We start from the raw sequence: 20836 nt of genomic DNA, 5'->3' as shown, positions 1-20836 counted from the left end.
ATTTTATTTCATGACCCCCCCCCCACCAAAAAAATCAGAGAGTACATGAAAAAAATGGATAACATCCAAAGTTTTAATAAGACAGCAACTGATGGATAGCTTATTTGATCAACTATTCTCTAAAACACATTTCACAGACAATGAATACAGTTCCACTTCAAGGGCACATAGCCAAATAAACTTCTTGGTTCCACGATCCAAATATGCACACAAGCACTTGTGAAATAATCCATGTAACGATATCAATTTTAGTTCTTAGAGGCAAGAGTAAATAAAAGATCGCCATAATGCTCCCAAGTTGATCCACCAGAAATTCAATAAGTTAATCAAATCCTAAGTAAGCAACCCATTTCAATCATGCAGGAAATTCAACATGTCAAAGAAAATCAATACAAACCAAATAAAAAATTACCTAATCTTCTTCAACCGTTCCAAATCATCTCTCAACTTCATATCCAATGCGTTAGACACAACCTGTGAGTACCTCCCATCCTTGTAATCCTTCTTCCTGTTCAAAAACCAGTCTGGGATTTTAAATTGCCGAGGGTTGGCTACAATCACCATCAGATTCTCCAGCTCCTGCGCGGTTAATTCACCAGCCCTAACAACACAACAGCAGCATTTCAATGATAAATAAACATATGCAAATAACTCAAACGAAACAAAAATCACAGCACTTAAGTACGACTGACTCATCACCCTAACCAGGTAGCACCGGAAAAAAAAATTAGCTAAACAAGGACCAGTGGAAGAAGTAAAACTCGTTCAGAATCCACTTAATCTAGAGAGAGAGAGAGAGAGAGAGAGAGTCATGAGATTGTAAATCAAAGCGTACGTGAAAAGTCATGAGAACCAATAAATCAACAAATTTCTCAACTTGCACAGGAAAAGGGGAAACAGAACAAGCAAGATCACAACCTCTTGTTCATGTCGACGTCGGCTTTCTTGCAGACGATGTTGGCGAATCGCCTCCCAATACCTTTGATGGAGGTCATGGCGAACATGATCTTCTGCTTTCCGTCGACATTGGTGTTCAGAACACGAAGAATGTGTTGGAAATCTTCGTTTGCAATCAAAGACTGAGATACATAACAGAAGAGATCAGATCCAATTACCAAATCGACTGCTTTAATCATACAAAAATACAAACAAATACATGTTTCTTAAAGAATCAAAGAGATGAACAAACAAAAAAACTGAATCTGAGTTAAAGATTGAAGGCGTGAAATACCATTTTTTTTTATGGAGGAGAGCTTGCAGGATGAGTGAAGCGTATATTAGCGCCTCGCTAAAAATCACAGAAAGCCAGAGACCTCAAAAGCTTGCAACTAGGGTTTTGGCGTAGTTATATATGGGCTTACACTCGTTCGCCGCTATGGCTAGGGTTCTATAATTTTCCAAGACGAAATTACCCTCCTTCAAGTTACTTAACGGCGACTATGTTCCAATACAGGGGCGAACGGCGAACCTTTTGAGCCGGGCTGTCGAATGCTTAGGTCCGCGCGCGACATGGCCTTTAAAAAATTTTTGGGCGAAGTAACTCTATCAGAGCAGGAAACATTTACCCTCGGAACCAATGAGAAGGTGCATGCCAACATCTTTAGTGCCCTAATGTGTGAAGGTAGTATCGCGTTTTTAAAAGTCTTATTTTCAGTCATTTCCTGTGCTAGCAGAACACGATTATTTTTCTCTTAATTTTTTTTTTTGAGGGGGGTGGTGGTGAGTGAGGTGGACAATCGGGAAGTACTAGCAAGTTGATGGAGATGTAGATGGATCAGAAGTGATGATTTCTTTTTCTTTTTCTTTTCGGTTCAAATAATCGAATTTGAATTGGATGATTTCTTTTTCTTTTTCTTTTCGGTTCAAATAATCGAATTTGAATTGGATATAGAACCATCCCATTCAAATCCCCTAAACATATATGGATTTATAATGATCCACTTACATTCTTAGCTATCTATGTGGAGCAAAATTGGAGAAGACAAAATCTTTACTAGGGTTGATACTAGGGGTTGATGTTGAAGGACTAAAGTGCAACCACTTGGGAGATGGGCTCTAAAACTGCACCATGCTTGCCAAATTGTGCTAAAGAATTCTCCTCAACCAAATAGAATCCTTATGCATTTGTTGAACTAAATGAAACTGAAAACAACCAAGAAAATATATTTTCTTCCTGACATATAACAATGGGAGGTATTGTTTCTGTAAATTATTACAAGATAAATTTGAACCATCTATTATTACATTTTTTTTTTAAATATAAATTGTTTGATCCCTTAGACTTGGGAGAATGCACAGTAATATCTATTAGTATTGGTGCAAATGCATGGACAAAGACTGGTTCAGATTGACCAACTTGGACCAAATTGAATGATTCACACCCCTAACATTTATGACATGGATAATGGAAATGGTAACACAAGAATCAAACGGGGTGATCTGCTGTACAGATTTTGAACCGACCTTGTTCAAATTATGACTTTTGCTAATTTGCAATTAGTTGTTTGAGTAACCAATAGATGTGTTTCTTCAGATTGATGGGTTGGCTTTGAAAGTGAAATATCAAGTGGCACACTATTGCAATTAGAAGCCGCAAGTGAGAACCTGCAGGGGTCAGCAAAGGTCTCAAATAAGAATAAATAAAAGTACTTTCTTCGCTTTTTTTTTTTTTTTTTTTTATGAACCCAATTTCTCCTCACCCTGTGTGGATAGAGAATCTACTTATCGTGTATATCTAAAGTCTGAACCATTTGAATAGAAAAAGAAGACTTTTAGATTCTACAATATTTACCAAAAAAGAAAAATCTATACATTGGTAAAATTCATGTTTGCACAAGAGTCCAATCATTAACGAAGAGCGAAAGTAGAATCACTCTTCTTCATTCATCAAAAATTTTAAAAGGAAAAAGAACTTTGTCCAAGAACGTGACCTACACATAAGGAGCACTCGCTTGGCTGCATTTCCAGACAAACAACCCCCTCCAAAAAACAAAGTTTTTGCTTCAAAACGTGCCCTACACTTGATATAGGAAGCACTCGCTAAGCTGCATTTCAAGACAAACAACCCCTTCCCAAAAAAAAAGTTTTTGCTGGATCAAAGACATGGGAACAAAATAATTCATCGGGAAAACTGGTGGAAAAGAAAAGGGACCCAAAAGAAAATCGAGAGTGAACTTAGCTAAAGTGGGAATTAACTAACAACAATCTTGCACAACCAAACCATAATATTTGAGTTTTTATTTTTTTAAATATTTTCTCTTAGTTATCGTAGATGTAACCCAAACAAATAATGGGAAAATATTACTTTCTTTTGCTTTCGATTTCTTTCGCATGAGAAGGCAACCAAATATATTCTAGTATTCACAATGTCAATCCCATATCATTGCGAATCAAAATTCTATTCTCTCATCAGATCGGTCTTTTGAGATAGAAATTCAAACAATATCATAACAAGATAATTGGTTGTCTTACCTTCCTTTTGCTTCCGTACAGCTCCATCCTCCTATTCTTGTTTCCGCCATGTGTACAATTGTTCTGATCCATCAACATCTGAGGGGGTGTGTCAATCCCACATGATGGGAGAGAAAAATCTCTTACATAATGTACATGTCAATACCCTTCTCTCACCATATAGGTCTTTTGTGATGGAGATATTACTCACAGTTGCCATATGAAAATAAATGGACTACGATAATTTCAATTAAAAAAAAAAAAAGAGACTTGTATAGATCCATGTTGAGCATGGGCTCAGATTTTTTGGCCAACTAATAATGGAGTATCCCTATGTCACACGGTAATCTAACTTCTTGGTAGCTGCATGGATATGATCAACAATTTGGAATGATCACAAAGATCAATCACCTACCTTAGTTGTTCAATCGAGCCATCCTTCTTGGTTTTCATTTGCTTACAACAGTTCCTCTTCAAAAACTTTGACTTGTAAATGGAATTCTTAAACTTTATTACATCCGTGTGGCTGAGTCATTTTAAGCTGAACTCAGGAAGATATTAGGGCTGAAGGCTTCCTTCCTTTCACCTTCCACAGTAGATACTAGAGAGGAATGCACATGCAGTACTCTGTATGCCCACTATTGGAGTCTCTTCTACTGCTACTACTATATTTGTTCTTCAATAAGCTTATCCTTAACTCATCAAACTTTATTAAATACGACGACAACAAACAACTCAGCTGAATCCCGACTTAATGGGCTCAACTAAATGGATCCGTGCAAAACAAAATAGGGAAAACTGAGGACCAAACAAAATAAGAGAAATGAAGAAATGAGAAAATAAAGGATGAGGAAAGAATCACCGCCTAACAAGTAAGGAGAATCTCAGCTAAATGGGGTCAACTACATGGATCATTACCCTCCAATAAGCTAGAGATCATACTCGAGACATCAAACTTTATTAAATAATCATTCAAATTTGGCTACAGCATGGAGAACCACTTGCTGCTATAAATAGGATTTGCATAATGAGACCTCCCTGTGAAGGGGAAAAAGAAAAACATAAACTTCCTTTACCTACCGTAAATAGTGCCTCCAAGAACAACAGCAAACAGTGATGGAGCCCTCCCAGTCACTGTTGCAAGTTAGCTGTCATGTTGCCTTAATTGGCACTCCTGATCAGCATCCCCATCTCCAGACAAGGGAGTGGGGTCAAGTCTGGGAAACAACTAAATAGATCTGACAGCACTATCTTCACCATTGCTGTATATAAATCCTCCTTCCATGAGAAGGATTAAATGGATGGTTATGATCTTCTGTCCATAATAACTGTTGACTAAATTGCAGTTCAGCGATAATTAATGCTACTATTGAAATTAAATTGGCAGTCATGCTAGGATTAAATACATTTGGCAAGACCTGATCCCTGATCTCCTTGGGTGATCTCAAAGAGAAATAGTACAGCCCAACTCCTTGGCAGTGGCATTGAGAAATGTAATTTCCATTCCAGATGCAGTCCGACTACGAGCCTCCCACATTAAACACTTTTCAATGCCGGCATGCCAGTCGATGATGCCTGAACTCAAGTATTGGCAGTGGGGATCTTGTATGTCCTGTATGTCTTCTCGTCTAGAATTGGAGTCAACTGAAGATATATGTAATACATCACGCAGGACTGATGTGCTAAGAGCACGGACATGAGCACTTGGATGAGAAAGGCAGTGGACAGTAGCTGGTAGGCGGCACTGCATGCATTTGAACCAATTGAATCACATCGAAAAACTTTATAACCTTAAATGGAACTCAATTGGAACATGTGAAAGAATAGAGAGGGTAGGGGCCCGCCCACTGCCCTCTTTTGTGCAATCACACCTTCATGCACTGCTATTCTTCGCACTATAATTGAAATGCTTTATTTTTAGTTAGACAATTTCATTTATAATATATGAAATGAAACTATTGAAATACAAAGCGAGCAAAGGTTACCTTCAACAGATTTGAAAGACCATCTGCAACTGATATCCCGGATTCTCCCCATTCATGCACAAGCTTAACTGCTCTAGCTGTTGCCTCCAAGAGCTGCTTATTTTTGCATGGATGGAAACACAATCTCAGAAGTAACAATTGTAAACATGTCATTAGTAAGCGATTTAACCACAGAGATTCAGAATCCAACTGAAAAGTTTTTACAATTAACCAATACACAAATAGACCATGTAATATTAACTAGCCCAGAGAGTTGATGTTTAATATTATCATTTACCCATCAAGCAAAATGAAGTAGACATGTTTCTAGGAGATATGGTAGGTGTTGAGAAGAGTTAAATAAGAACAAAAAGAATTGAGAACCAAGAAAAATGCAGGTTGGGATTTTTTTTACTAACAAGATGAGGACAGACATGCAATAATTCATTTGATTTGAAGATCTACCACATAGCCAGCAAAGCTACAAGAAAAATTAGTTGGACCATATATTTGTAGAAAAGAAAAAGAAAAATTTTGAATTTCGTCAATATTACCTCTAGCTGTGGTAAGGTGCATGCTTCCCCATCAACAAGCATTCCATCAGTGGCACGTAAAAGGAGATCTGAAGCGGTTGCCAGAATTGCTAATGATTCTGGATTATCATGATTTCTCATAAGCTCCACAATTAATTTTACTATTCTCTGATTAATTCTCCACATCTTTTGACCTTGCTCATCATCTCTAGCAATCCAAGGGTGCAATTCCCTCTCCGCCTGACATGGACACACAGCTACCAAAGTGACTAAACAGATGCAGTAGTATAAAATTGGGGGGAAAATAAAGGGAAACTACAGAACAAAAAGTACATGAGAATTCAGAAGTCTTAACAGAATATGGACCTGAAGAACAATTGCAGTTGATGCCTTTGTTGGTGATGCTGAAACAACGTTGCATAATGCATCGACTACCTGCATATGGTAGCAGAAGCTGATTAGTCGAAGAAAAGGACCTAAAAAATAAAAGGAAAAAGAAAAAAAGAACACATTTCCCATTTTAGTATAATCCTAAAATAAACAGAGACTATCATCCATCATACCAATGCAAAAACAAGTTATCATTGTAATATCTGACAAATGCTGTCTTTGGGTTCTATATTCATATTGCTATCAAATAATATTTAAACCTCTATCTGATAACTGAAACATATTTCTATTTTAATCATCATCGAACACCATTAATTACTGTTAGGCGACATAATAAGCAGGTATCATTTTTTTTCCCCTTTGGGGTGAGTGACGGAGGGGGAGAACTTCTACCAGGGATTTCCCATATAAATTATCCATATAATAACACTATCTGCTTGCGTGGCTACTGCACCCACGCACAGACCAATGTGAGGCCGTGCAGAGGCATCTTCAGCACATGGGTGGGGGAAGGCAGTCTTTTTGCGCTCGCCTGTGTCCAGGTGCAGACACATGCAAGCCGGTAGCTTTCTTTTTCCCATAAATATATATATATATATATATATTATATAATAAATACAACATAGATACATACACTTAACGCATAATGCATGATAAATAACAAATGTACATAGATTAGATGATGTAACCCAGTCCAAGGATTTAAAGTATCAGTATTGGGTATCATATCGGAGAGGTGATTTTAAGAGACGTATCGTATTGTATTCTGATATAAGATACACTAAAGATATGCATGGAAATGGTCAAAGAATGCATTGATGTGCTTATGAATTATGGTACATATAATATACAATTTTGAAGCATACAACAACTTATTATGCAATATGTAAATGTATATCAGCTTGATGCAAGGATTTGAGTCATTTTTACCAAATCTAGTCATGCATAACAAAAAAATGATTTAAGCACACCCAAAAAAAAAATAGAGATTTGCAACTTTCCTACTCTTCGCACAAATCTATTTTGATCCATGATTTGAATGCTGTAAATCCCCAAAATTTGTTGAAATGGTGAAGACAAGTCATTTTTTATGTCAAATGATTTCTTCTAACTCATATCAAAGAGAAAAACAAGTTTCCAAGTACTTTGGTTGCTCTAGTTTCATATCTCACTCAATGGTTTCTGTTTTACAGGTTTAAAGGAGGCGTATAGTACCTGTATTGGTCAATACAAGCATTTTCTAAAAAAAAATACTGTATTGAAACTGAACGAGATTGATACATATCAGCCAATACGATACAGTCTGATACTTTAAACCATGACCCAATCCATAAGCTTTATTTAGGATTTACATAATACATAATCTTATTACTTATCCTACTTCTCTAAACAAAATCTTAGGAATATATGAAGGTGCAAGCTAGTTGAGCTGGTAGACAGACTCCTTGGTTTCTAAACAAAATCTTAGGAATATATGAAGGCAAGCTACTGTAATTTGGGATAGTGTAGTAAGATGGATGGTTTGTAGTATCGTTTTCTTAAAAGGATCATCATAATCCAAAATGGGAAGAACTTTCCCCTTTCAAATTAATATTCAGTTCATTCACATTCAAATGCATCAAATATGGTACAAGTAAAAAAAAAGTTTCTAAGTACTTCTTCAAAGAATGCATAACAACGGGGGGATTGAAGAAAGTACCTGTCTCCAACCCTGCTGGGCAGAAGTGCTCTCAGCACTCAGCTGTGTTTCTGGTGATGCAATCAACTTGTGCCACAGAAGTGAAACAACAGAGAAGCATAACTCCTGTTTCTCTACAAGTACAGTTCTTAGAAGAACTTGAGCACGGCAATTAAATCCTATGTGCCTGTCTATTGTCAGAAAATTTGCCAACTCTGAAGCATCCATTGATAAATTTGCAACACATTTCCCCAAGGTATTTTCTAAAACATCATTTGAGAGCGATGCTTTCTCACATTTAAGGAAAGATTTGGAATATGCAGAGTCATTATCACCAACACGCTGTACAGCTAAGGAATGCTCTGGTCCAAAGCAGTTAGTGTTTGAACAATTTCCTCGACTCTTAGCAGACAAACTTACTGGAGATTCCTTCCGTTTTGGCCGATGGACTAAGTGTGCTTCTAGAGGTTCTGCCTTGTGGACAATGGAAGCAACAGTTTTACCATGGATGTCAATGAGGCTATAGAGTGAAGAGGCCCTAGTGCATATTTCCTTATCCCACTTGCATCGCATCAAAATGGATAAAGCATGCATGCAGGCCTTTGACCGTCTAAACAGTTCAGAAACATGAGCAGCAACCATTGCTGCAGCTACTATCTCATTGGAACTGTAACTCCATGAGGTGCCAACAGAAGACGGCTTCAACGAAAAAAGTGCCTCTAAAATTCCTAATATCCTACGTGTATGGTGAATTGCAGCACCTATACCATTTCGAAAATCACTTGACGACCCATTTATTTTCGTAGGTTTGGATGCAGTTTGTTCATCCTTACAATCTGAACCTTTACCAGCCTTTGAAATCAATGGCAACAACTGAAGTTCACAGGCCAAAGCACAAACAGCAGCCAGAACATAAGAATCAAAAGTTGCAACAGGCCCCTGCTTTTTTACTTTTCTATTTCTCGTGTCCCTTTGCTTCTCATTTAATACCTGCCAGTCTTCAGTGACTTCATTGGAAGGATAACTTTCACTTCTTGGTTTCTTACTCCCATTGGGCTGGGCTTCATGACTGACACATACAGTTAACACAACAAACAATAGGCGTGATGCAAGATCAATAGAGGCACATGATTCTACGAATAGTGAATGAACCATGGTACGGAGCTCAGCCACTGCAAGGTTCTTGGAGGTGGACCCAACCTCAAAAATATATCTCGACTTTCTTATCTGTTCTCTTGGGGATTCAGGTGGAAATGTTCGCCGAAGAATCTCTTCAACAATAGCAACAAATATTCTCATGAGACATGCTTCAGATGGACTTCCTCGAGGAAGATATTCTAATACCTTAAGGAGTGGTAAGTACAGGCTCCATGACAAAACAGGAGGCTGCAATGGTGTTGCAACTATGATTTCAGGAAGATCGACGACTGATGAACTCAAGGGAATCAGGCCATAAGCAGCTTCCCAGATTGTACAAATTCTCCATTCAACTTCCGGGCCATGGGAACAAAACATTGATGCAATCCCTTGGGCTGTGGCCTCAATAGTTGCTTCAGCAACAGGCACTTCTATCTGGTCATGTGTAACATTTTCAAATGGTCATTAGTTACAGAAACATATTTGCTAACCAAAGCCTCAAAAGTAAATAATGTGACAATAAAGGCAGTTAAAGTAAGTCAGTAAATGGCATCAACCTGACGGAAGAGTAGACGCTGGTCTAAAAAATCCTTGTTACCTGCTTTTTGTGGAACGAAATATAACCACCCAGTGGTTCATGTTGAACTTCAACACCTTCAGCTTGTCTTAGAGGAGGAAAAAGCAGTGCAGGCTGTGAAAGTATTCTAAAAAGTAAAGCTGCTGCTGCATCTGCAGCAATACCTGCTCTCATAGACATTGCAGTCCCAATTGCTCTCAAGAAATGCAAATGCATCCAGTTCCTTGGAAGCTGCATTGAGATAATAACAAAAGGTCACAAATTGACACGAATGTAATCTGCTGATTGGTTAGGTTCAATAAGAGTTTCACTTTCATCTCCGAAAGAGGTGAAAACAATATGCAATTCTATCAAACCAATTTGATTCCTCCACATGAAGGTTCTTTCACCATTCCACTCCACAGAACAATGAATTTTCAGGGTTGATGTTCCTATACAAGCAGCCAAAATGAGACATACTTCCCCTTTGAGATAAACTTGTCTTGGTGGGTCCAAATATCTGCCACATGGCAACTTAATTTGTTCCTTTGTGTGCATGTCCACATCATTGTTGACAGATCTGGTTTTCCAAGGATTTTGCAATGTATAGTTGTACAGGGTTTGGAGTTTTTGTGGGCAAACAAGCTCAGGAAATTTGTTACAAACTCAGCTTTCGGCAGTTTAATTAAATAGATGAAAATACAAGAGGAATAGCTAATACACTGGGATACTGGGATCTATAATTAAAATCACCCAAAAATTCATTAAAAAAATTCATGTAAAATTTGTCACATGACCAATCTGAAGGAATGACTTACTTATCCAAAATATTTCCCTAAATTGGCTAAAAATTTGGTTAGTAAACCAATTCTACTTCGTGATATATCTTTTTCAACACATGTTCAAATTCTGGTGCAAAACCTACAAACAACAGTATGGCCAAAATGGGACGAAAACAAATCCAGTACAACGTAGGATACTACTTACTCTCATGCCACCAGATGCATAATCTTCAGCAGCTCTGAGCAGTTCCACAAGCTGCACAGCAGCATCAAGTGCATCTGGAGCCCATGATGGTGGCGCTTCAAGAAGTCCAAGTAAAAGTCTTTGTGTGGCACTTGGAGTGGCAATGGCATAATACCTAAAAAGGAAGTAAGAGCCCTCGTGAATATTTACAAGGGAACTCAGTGAAACCAAATGGAAGGTGTCAAGTAGAAGAAAAGAAGAACCCAAACTACTCAAGGACAGGTTTAAGAAAATATAAGGATATTCACCGATGAAACAAACGTGCATATGGCTCGAGAGCTGGCAACCCAGCAACCAGATGCTCATCTAAAGCTGCTGTTGGAGGAGGAAGCAAAAGGGCAGGTACAGCAGCTGCCGTTAAAGTAGCAGTTTCATACCGTGCAACTTCCTCATCACAGACACTTAGTATAACAGCAGCACCATTAGCAACAGCCCATCTAGGAGTCGATGGCATAAGCTGAGGATGCTTCCCAGATCCACGGCCAGAAGCTAAACACAAAAATAAGTAAAACACAAGTTAGCCCCAATTAACCCTCTAAATCACATTTGTAGTTAAAATATAGAACATAAGGGATTCTTTTAGTCAATGTTAAAGATGTGTAAAACTTATACATGCACAAACATATGGAGACAATTGCAGCACGCATTTACACTAAATTTTTGGGATGGACTAACATAAGAGAAGCTGAAATAGGTAGCATAAGATGGAAATCCAACAGTTCTCTCCATTATACTTGATAGAGAATAAAATGATTTCTTCTCTATCAGTACTATCAATGAAACCCACTTTCTTCCTAGCAGTAAAGTAGAGTTTCACTGATACCATGCAAGGTACTTGGTGATATCAAGTTCAGCGTTCAAAATTTATATATTTAAGTTATCCATGGGAACCCAAGTTCCCAACAGATGATCGCACTTCACCTGTTGAATTTGTGGGTTGATACGTGAAGGAAGATTATTCAATCTCATACATCTCTTCAAGAACTTTTACCAAACACCTAGGGACACCATTTCACAAACAAATGTACCATAAAACCAAACTATGAGCCACTTGAGAGATCTGTGATCAGTTAACCAACGTAGAAGAAAACAAGCAGATATCATCCTAGAGAGGGATTCTATCCAGAGAACGATTGAGCATAGATAGCCGAGAAGAAGCATAATTGAGATCCAGAGGGGGAGGAAATGGAGAGGTGGATGGATTGGGAGGAGGAGGAGTGCAAGAAAATTCTTTTAACTAAAGAGACAAAGGATTCATAAGACAATGGCATCGAAATCCATAAAGCAAAAGAAATTATACAAAGGCCCTAAGAAGTAAGAATTAAGAAACATGCACCACAGGAGCAGAAATAACAGAAGTATAAAAAAGTGGCCAGGTAGTGAATATGGAGTACCTCAGAGTGGTAGACCCAAACCAGTGATTCAAGCACCAAGGAACCACTTCTTATCAAAGGTGTCCTTAGAATTATCCAGGTAGTCACAAATTCAAATGGAAGCAACATATTTTCATAGGTCAGAAAACACATTTTCCATGAAATTTTTCTAAACTTTTCATAAAACTTTGGTATATTTTTACGATATTACTTGCATTCTTCAAACTGCGTTTACACAAGTTCAGAATATCAAGTTGAATCTACTACTACTCACACCTTTAATCCAGTTTAAGTTTTAACGAATTACTGGACTGTATGGCTGCTGGCAGTCAGCCACAAATCTTCATAGCTGAGAGTTGGCAGCAGCCTCCATCATGTAAGTGACAAGACGATTAAGTTTGTTATTGTAAGCCATGTTTCTCTGACAACAACTATTAAGTCTGATTTCAGTTGCTAGGGCTAGGTAGAACAAAGAAAGAAATAATAGGAAAAAGGATAGGAGAGTTCTCTTTTCATATTTTTTGTTCAAAGCATTTACTCTTTTTAACTCTTAACCGGAGTTTTTTTTTTTTTTTTCCCCAGCATTTGCTGTAGTGATTAGGTTGGGGGTTTTAGTGGATAAATGGCCAGGAGGTAAGCAAAGATCAAAAGGAAATAAGCTCGAGAAGTTCATCATGATAGAAATGCTTGATACCTAACTGTTATGCATCCAGTGCATCAGATTTCATTGTTCTGATACACATCAAAGCTCACACAAGACTGGTTCTAAATCTTGGATTTCGACCACTAAAATTTAGGTTAAAATTTCCGAAACCTGGTCAAAACCAGATATTTTTTCTGGGCTATTTGTTAGGAATTAGGGTCAAAACCATCGAAACTTGATTTGGAACTACCAAGAGACGAGGGCATGGTAGGTATAAAAGGATTTGTAGTTTTAGTAGTAAATGATTCACATAAATCTGTATCACCTGATAAGGGTAAATATCTATTGCCCTTGGTGTACTGGACCATGGAAGATCTTCCATTCCGCTCATTAAAAAGTGGTCTAGTTGATAGATTCCTTGTAGATGTCTTATTTTGTCGGACTAGAGTGCCCCGTGTCCTGTTCCGCCAGCGTCGATAAAGGGAGTAGTAAAATGGGAACGTGATTTGAGGTGGGAACTTTTGGCCTAATTTGGACTTTGACCCAACCTGGATGGCATTAGCATAATTTTCTAGGTAAAGGCGTAAAGACAGTGGCAAAATTGGAATGCGTATTGATGTGAGTGTGTTTTGCCATTGACCTTCACCAAGTTACCAGACTAGTATAGAACGCAATTTGCAACTCATTATCTAAGTAAATTAAAACTGATTTGAACCTTCTTCCCCACAAACCACCCCCCTCCAAAAAAAGAAAAGAAAAAAAAAAAGAAAGATAAAAACCTCTCCCGCCACCACTACCCATCCCCATCCATATAGCCTCCGCCTCCTCCTCCTCCCCCTCCACACCCACCATCCTCCTCCTCCTCCTCCTCCACCACCACCACCACCTCCACCTCCACCTCCACCTCCACCTCAACAACTTCCACCTTCACCATCACCAACACTTTCCATCCCCATACTTAACCTCCGCCACTTCCCTCTCCTCCTCCACCCTCATTACCTCCACCTCCACCTCCACCACCACCACAACTTCCTACTTTATCGGTGAACTGAACAGTCTCAAAAAATCTAGGGGAGTTCAGACAAAACTATCTAGATTAAGATAGTGCGTACCAAAATCGTTTTTATTTTGTTGGGTTGCTTCAATAAATTTAATAAAAAGCTAAATACTTGAAATTTAGACACTAGGATGATAGTGGACACTTTCTGCAAGCAGGTGTTTTGATGCCCTTCTAGGATGCATCTGGTATCACATAATTTTGAAGCTGTTCAAGTGGTTGGATGCATCTGATGACGGGTTGAAGTGTGCATCCAATGACAGTTTGAAGCCACTTGTGGTGTCACAGAAATTTGAAGCAGTGTAGTGCAGAGTTGCCCTCTGCCAGCAAGGTTTATCATGGATGCAGTGGACATCCTCTGGTTTGTCATGGATAGAGTGGACCTCCTCCCCCTCCTCTGCCAGCCACCACCTCCTTCATCCCCACCTCCAAACTCCAACACCACCAACCTCCTCCTCTCTTCCTCCACCACCGCCACCTCCCCAACCCAACAACTTCCACCTCCTCCACCACCTTCTGTCACGTTGCACAAGGATGGGCCAAGGATCACTTTTTTCCCTCAACTAGGCCTTCATTTCTAAGTTACTCATTTACCCCTCCCCCACTTGTGGAATCTAGCACAATATTCTTACCTGGAATGGGAAACTGAAAATGGGCTACACAACCTTTTCACACGCCCTGAAGTGCTATGAAGATTTTCTCCTTTAAAATGGTATTTGCAAAACCTAAAATTTGGATCACTCTTTCAGCCTTTCCAAGGCAAAAAAACAGCTATGCAAATAAAGACAACGACCACAACAAAGCCTTTTCCCAACTTAATGGGGAGCTATGCAAATTAAGACCTTAGGAAGAAACGATAAACTAAAATACATGCCCAATTGAGAAAGTGCAATAAAAAATTGACTCAAGCTGGATTTGCATGCCATATTACATCAGCAAATATAAAAGAGATTCTCCACTAACCAGTTGTAGGTGGTTTCAGTTCTCCCCCAGCTGCGTATTTACCCATGACCCCACCACACCTGTTAAAGAGCAGAAGGCTCACAATTAGCTTGTTAAGTAGATCTACCCTAAACTCTTTCAAGTACTTCAGACTCTCAAAGCAGCGAAATTAATAATAAAAAGGATATCAAATAAACACTATCAGAAAATGATTTATCTTTTTTCTGACAGACTAACAGATATCCATATTCTAAGTTTTGCCCTAAAAATGCAGATTGCAAATCCAGTAAAATTAGTACCAAAGAAACTAAACGAATTCATTCAATCATGACATACAAAATGAATAAAACAGAAAGAAAAAAAAAAGCCACTAAATTGCTTCATCCTGTCATCCTAAGTGACAAGGGATATATTTGAACTATGAAACTCTAAAAAGGAGGGTGGTGTGGGAAAAAGTATTTCAAACTAATAATATTATAAGAAAAATTTAGCACAATGAGAGCATCACCATTTCATGTAATCATGTCTCAAACAAGGTGATGCCAAACAACAGATAGAAACCACAAGGTATGAAACATAAAGACACAAGAACAGAAAGAGGAGTCATTTTGCGAGCATGTGTATTTATCATCAAAGTAGCCAGAAGGACCAAATCAATAAGATCAAAAGATTCTTTGCATCAAGTAAATTACTTCATTTTAACCACAAGAATTAATTTTATCATCAACTTCCCCATCTCGACTGATAGGCTGCATAACTTCGGGGTAGGTCCAGGAAAATTCAACATCTGCGCATTTCTGATGTGACAATTATATATATATATATATATGCAAAATGGTCTGGATTGCCCATGTGTAAAATTTCACCCTCAACCCTCCCAATTATGTCCATGCATCCCCTGGTAATCCATAAACCCTTTTGATTCACTCCCAATTATTTTCCTCTTTTTTTTTTTTGGCCTTGTGGAAAACTCTTTTAGGACTGGAACTTGACAAGTGAGCAGCAAACCTTGGGGTCTACTGGTCCACAAAACTACGCCCCATTTAACCAGCCACGCGGCAAATATTATTGTGCAGACCATAAATTTTCCTTTACCTTGTTTTAACTTTTAATCAATCTTGTGCAATTATAATTTATGTGTTTAACGAACAAGTTCAAATAGAAAATTGCTACTTATGTATCAGTATCAGAAATTTAACCTTCATTGCTTACTTAATGTAAGTATAAAACAAGAACATAATTTAAAGAAAGATACAGTAGGTTCACTCACCAGCGGAAATAATCACTTCTAATACCCAGAGGTGCAGCAAGCAATATATCAGTAATCCAGGGAGACAACGGTCTTATAGGTTTTTTCTCATGTTGCAGTGAGGATGAATAAGAGGCTTCCTTCTCAGAAGAGGTACTTGTTGTGGCATGGCTGCCACTACTGCTTCTCTCTGCTTCACTGTTCTGATTTTCAACTTTGTAAATTGGCCGATTATAGTGAGTCAATACCCGTAAAATTTCCCCACATGCTAGAGCCCATTGTTCAGAATATTCATTCTGTAACATAAGGATGTGTTATGGACAGATGTATTCTCTTCAACACAAACCATATATGATTTATGTGAGAGAGAGAGAGAGAGATCACAGCTGGGATATATAAGCATAACTTTGCAAAAGCCAACCAAATTATCAAACTTAATTTGTTCTGGTAGTTCCATACCTCACTGCTTGGGCAGACCAATGAAATGAAAGAACTAAATGGAGGGCTATGCTTATCGTACACCAATGTACCATCAATTATACATGAAATAATTGGATGAACAGCAGCATGCCCATGTTCTGGATGATGGAGGACAAACATTGCTGGAAAAGGCAAGATTTGGAAGGTCAGTATGCTTCTCCAATCAATAATTAAAAGGTAAAAAATGGATTTTCAATCCATATGTATAATTTGCTATAGTATAATATAAGAAAGTTTCTAATACCCAAAACATCATCAAGAAGACACTTTTCCTTGGATGGATAACGACTCCGGATTAGCTGTAAAAGGAATAAACAAATTCATTTCAGTAGTAGGCAACAAACTATCATGGCCACCTTCTGTTTAAAAAGCTTAAAACTTCACAGTCTATAATTTAAACCAATACTAACCAGCTAACACAAAACATGATGGCAACATACCTCAGCAATGTCTTCAGGAAACCTTTCTGATGTAAACTGACCAAAATACTCAACATATGCAGTAATTTGAACCTAAATGAACATCAGATGCATGTTGTCAATCAAAAAGAGAAGAAGAAAAATTATGAATTAGAAAGAAAAAAAAATTAATATTCAAAACTTAGCATGCAAATGAAAATAAAATCTAATATACTTATTTTCACTTTGACAAAGGCCACTAAGATTGACGTCCATTTTGCAGTACGGTTGAAGCAGTATCTTAAAAGTCTAATGGAGAGAGATTTCAGTAAATAGAAAAGAGAAATTTGACAAAGCATTAATAGAAGTAAATTGTCCTTGCAACTGATAGAATTTCTTTCAAAACTGTCTAAACATCATCAATTTTGGTTTTGTTAGAAAGGCCAGGCAATTATCATCAAAGCATGCCTTATATCACATGATTACAATGTGACTTGAGGAGTTTGTAGCCAGTAGGGATTGTGACTGAAATTAACATATGCTGTTAACTGTAATCTTTTTTAAATTAGAGTTACTAGGTTAGAATCTATAATCTTTCAATATAGACATCTTTACCTCAAAAAAATTGTTTTAATTCTGAACCATGGAAACTACTTTCATCCTCAATTCAAGAAAGCTAACTTGTCTGATCAGATTATTCCTATTTAGAAAATTGATTTTTTTAGGGGCATTGAGGCGAAGCTAGAGCCAAGTATGACATTACAAAATAATCATAAATGAGAAATTCATACTTACACACACATTTGGAGAAAATCCCTAGATTGTCTAGCAAAATGAAGGCTATGAAAAAAACTCCAACAAAATTTTCAAATAAACGTCAAAACTGAGTTTTGAAGCTGAGGGTTCATGACTTTATGGACACAAGACAGCTCTATAGATGTAATGTTCCACAGTTTATATATTTTTTAAGTTTTTCATTTCGAAACACCCCTTCTCCTAGTGTGAGGGTGTTACTGCATCTATGATTCATGTTAAGTTTGTCTTGAATTCTTGACCTGTTTTGAAGAATGACCCGCTTCGACATATTTTGGTGGCGACCCGAATGGAAAGTTTTCTGAGACTTATGATGGAAGCAAAGGGGTTGGGCCGATGGGCCGCGACCCAATGGATCAACCCACGACCTGGAGGAGTACATAATATATTATCGTATTGTTGAGCAGGTAATTGTAATTTGGGGGGTTTTTTTTTTCAAACTAGGGTTTCAATCGCCACTGTTTGGGCGTAATCTCCCTTATACATAGTGAAACATCTTCTTCGCCCAAGGACATATCACACCACATCGGTGTGTGAACCTCGTTAAATCTCTACATATTGTACGGATCTATCTTTGTTTATTTTCGTATTAGTTGGTGTATACTCTAATAGTTCAAGATTTCAGTTTCAAGGGATTTTGCCCCTAGTCAAAAGCAAAATATACCACCAAACTAGCGGAAGTGGCACTGATATGGTCAAAATGGCTTCACACCAAATTTTGTGGCTGAAAAGGCACTGAAATGGCTTCACACCAAATTTTGTGGCTGAAAAGGCACTGAAATGGCCAAAATGGTCAAAATACCACTGAAATGACCGATATGGCACCAAAATATAATATTTAAAAACCAAAAACCGAAACATTGAAGACTCAATTCCTATGCCATTTTGTTCCGACTAGTGTCAGAAGACTCGGAACCAAAGTATTTTGTTGAAATTTTGAACCATGATAACTTCCTAGTATCAAAGTTTTGAGGGAGAACACGGGTCATAAAAATATATTCTCGGATTATTTAGAAAGAAAAATCAACTCAACTCACTAAACTTTATCCTAACTTCTCATGGTCCACCAGACAAATCATGTTTCCCATTTCAATCTATTCAAGGTCATGAAGCCTTAAGAAATACAAAGAAGAAAAACAAAGATTCAAGTCTCGAAACATCAAAAGGAAGACAAGAATTCAAATGACCTAAGGGACAAGGTCAAGCGAGAGAAGATTTCAATTCTTCTCACAAACAAATTTAGCACTCGGTTCATAGGTCTAAAAGAACCAAAAGAGGGACTGCAACGGTTCCAAGATGAAATTTCTTTGTGACCTACGCATCACAGCTACCAATGACACATGACAAAAGAATGGTTCTAAAGATGGAAATCAAATCTATACCTCTGCACTATACCCTATTATCTTTAGTGTTCTAGGGAGGCAGTTGTTCCTTCCTTTTTCATCCATTCACAAGGCTAGCTGCATTTTTATCACCAAAGCAAACTTTCCTATTCATTGGATATAACACTTTTATGAAACTTAAATTCCATTTATACTGCAAAATAAAACATCTTAGCTATTTAACTGACTACATACCATGAATAAACATAGCTTTCACATAGGATGTGATCAAATTAATATTGAACTTCAAAAATTCCCTTGTTTCTTCAGTTTAAGGTAAGAAATAAACCGTTATCGTGCAACAATTATAATACAAGGGAGAAAACAAACAACATCCAATACCTCTTCCATCGTCTAACTAAAGGTGAAATCATGAAAACTAAAAAAGGAAAAGGAATTTGGATGGTTCAGCAAACCTGCCGCTGCTGAGCATCTTGAGGCGAAGGCCAGAACAACGAAGAGAATTGAAGACGATCAATCCACCTTTCACATGTGCTCGTCATTGGAATCTCTATGAGAAAAATATCTCTGCACCTATAATGTGTATTAACACTATAGACCCAAAGCACTCTACGAGTTATTGATTAATTAGGAGTCCCGATATCTGACAGTTGAAGCAGAGGACCGCTCCATCTCTCTGAAAAAATAATTTATAACAGTCAATCTGAAGTCTAAAGTACAGAGAAACTTCCACCCGTTCGTCTTCTCATAAATCCGCATTTCATAGGATCCATATCTCCACCATCTTCATAACTTCGCTAACTACTCACAGTTCAAATTATTTCAACCCATGAAGAAAGTATACATCAGATATTCCCAGTACGAATTTCTGCACAAACAACAGAAAACACCAACAAAAAAGAGAAAACAAACGTTATAGCTCAGATAAATTCAAAAAATAAATAAATAAATAACAAATCAACAAATATCTAGCGCTTTGAACAGAGGAAGGAAAAGAAAAAAGGAAAAAGGAGAAAGGACTAGTGGGACGAGGAACTCCATCAACAATCCAAGAGAAATGTTTCCAACTGTAATAAATCAAACCATAACCCAAACTGAAGAAGAAAAAAAATTAAAGCAGAAAACAAAAAGGGGTGGGGTTGGAGAAGGTAAAGATCCACTTTCACTAGTTAAAACTATCTCAGGCAAACCAGAACTTTTAAGGTTGGGGAAGGAGGAGACACAAATATCTTCAGACAAATCAGTGGAAGCAGAGTTAAACCAAGACAGAAAATCATGGAATTATTTTACACAGAAACATAAAAAAAAATCTCTAGAAAATTAAATTAAAACAACAAAATAAAGAAAGAGAAAGGAAGCTTCAGATTTTCCATTTACACAGAGAGAGAGAGAGAGAGAGAGAGAGAGAGATCAGGACTTTGAAGCTTTCGTTTGTTAGATTTCCTCCTCTAGTATGTGTCCTTGGTTGTCTGGTGAGTCGCTAAGAACAGAAAAGGCAAAAAAATAAGAGTATAGAAAAGATTTTAAGATTTTGGAGATTATTGAGAGGTAATGGGAGGCGAGAGAAAGATCCTTCGCCGTACTGAGCAAAAACCGAGCTGGCACAGTTTCTCGTTGCGACGCCTGCATACGTGGCATTGATATTTTCTCTCTCTACTCCGAATGGAGTGCATGTCTTGCATGCATATGCCATTCATACATACATGACATAATCTCCATTTTAATAACAAATCATGATAGATAATGAAAATAGTCAAAAGTAATAACCTCGAGAAAGAAAACAATGAGGCGTTGTATCGCATGT

The 20836-nt window shown here is 37.7% G+C and overlaps 2 protein-coding genes across 6 annotated transcripts in view; both read right to left on the bottom strand.

Annotated features, from left to right (window-relative positions):
• LOC122073228 (40S ribosomal protein S18-like) overlaps window positions 1–1393 on the bottom strand; it is a 3086-nt gene extending 1693 nt beyond the window's left edge. Inside the window, exons 1-3 of the mRNA XM_042637769.1 lie at window positions 1232–1393; window positions 919–1079; window positions 413–601 (exon numbers count right to left, since the gene is read on the bottom strand). Coding sequence (XP_042493703.1) covers window positions 413–601; window positions 919–1079; window positions 1232–1234 — 353 coding nt within the window. The 5' untranslated portion in view covers window positions 1235–1393. The remainder of the gene's footprint in view (window positions 1–412; window positions 602–918; window positions 1080–1231) is intronic.
• A 2996-nt stretch (window positions 1394–4389) lies between these two features.
• Window positions 4390–20600, bottom strand: LOC122073377 (protein GIGANTEA-like). 5 transcript variants are annotated; one of them, XM_042637958.1, is made up of 15 exons: window positions 20450–20600; window positions 19488–19900; window positions 16919–16990; window positions 16723–16777; window positions 16458–16600; window positions 16020–16294; window positions 14771–14829; window positions 10983–11223; window positions 10696–10849; window positions 9751–9960; window positions 8037–9587; window positions 6314–6382; window positions 5969–6187; window positions 5436–5528; window positions 4390–5194 (listed from the first exon to the last, which is right to left on the bottom strand). In XM_042637958.1, the coding sequence occupies exons 2-15, from the start codon at window positions 19572–19574 to the stop codon at window positions 4895–4897; spliced, it is 3528 nt and encodes a 1175-aa protein (XP_042493892.1). In that variant the 5' UTR covers window positions 19575–19900; window positions 20450–20600; the 3' UTR covers window positions 4390–4894. The 5 variants fall into 5 exon arrangements, with proteins under 5 accessions (XP_042493892.1, XP_042493893.1, XP_042493894.1 ...); XM_042637959.1 differs by lacking the exon at window positions 20450–20600 and adding an exon at window positions 20412–20427; XM_042637960.1 differs by lacking the exon at window positions 20450–20600 and adding an exon at window positions 17112–17185 and having other exon boundaries at window positions 19488–20403.
• Window positions 20601–20836: the final 236 nt, after the last annotated feature.

Source organism: Macadamia integrifolia, chromosome 3, assembly GCF_013358625.1.
Source record: "Macadamia integrifolia cultivar HAES 741 chromosome 3, SCU_Mint_v3, whole genome shotgun sequence".
Classification (NCBI taxonomy): domain Eukaryota; kingdom Viridiplantae; phylum Streptophyta; class Magnoliopsida; order Proteales; family Proteaceae; genus Macadamia; species Macadamia integrifolia.
The sequence above is the reverse complement of the archived record's forward strand: the minus strand, read 5'-3'. Positions and strand labels throughout refer to the sequence as shown.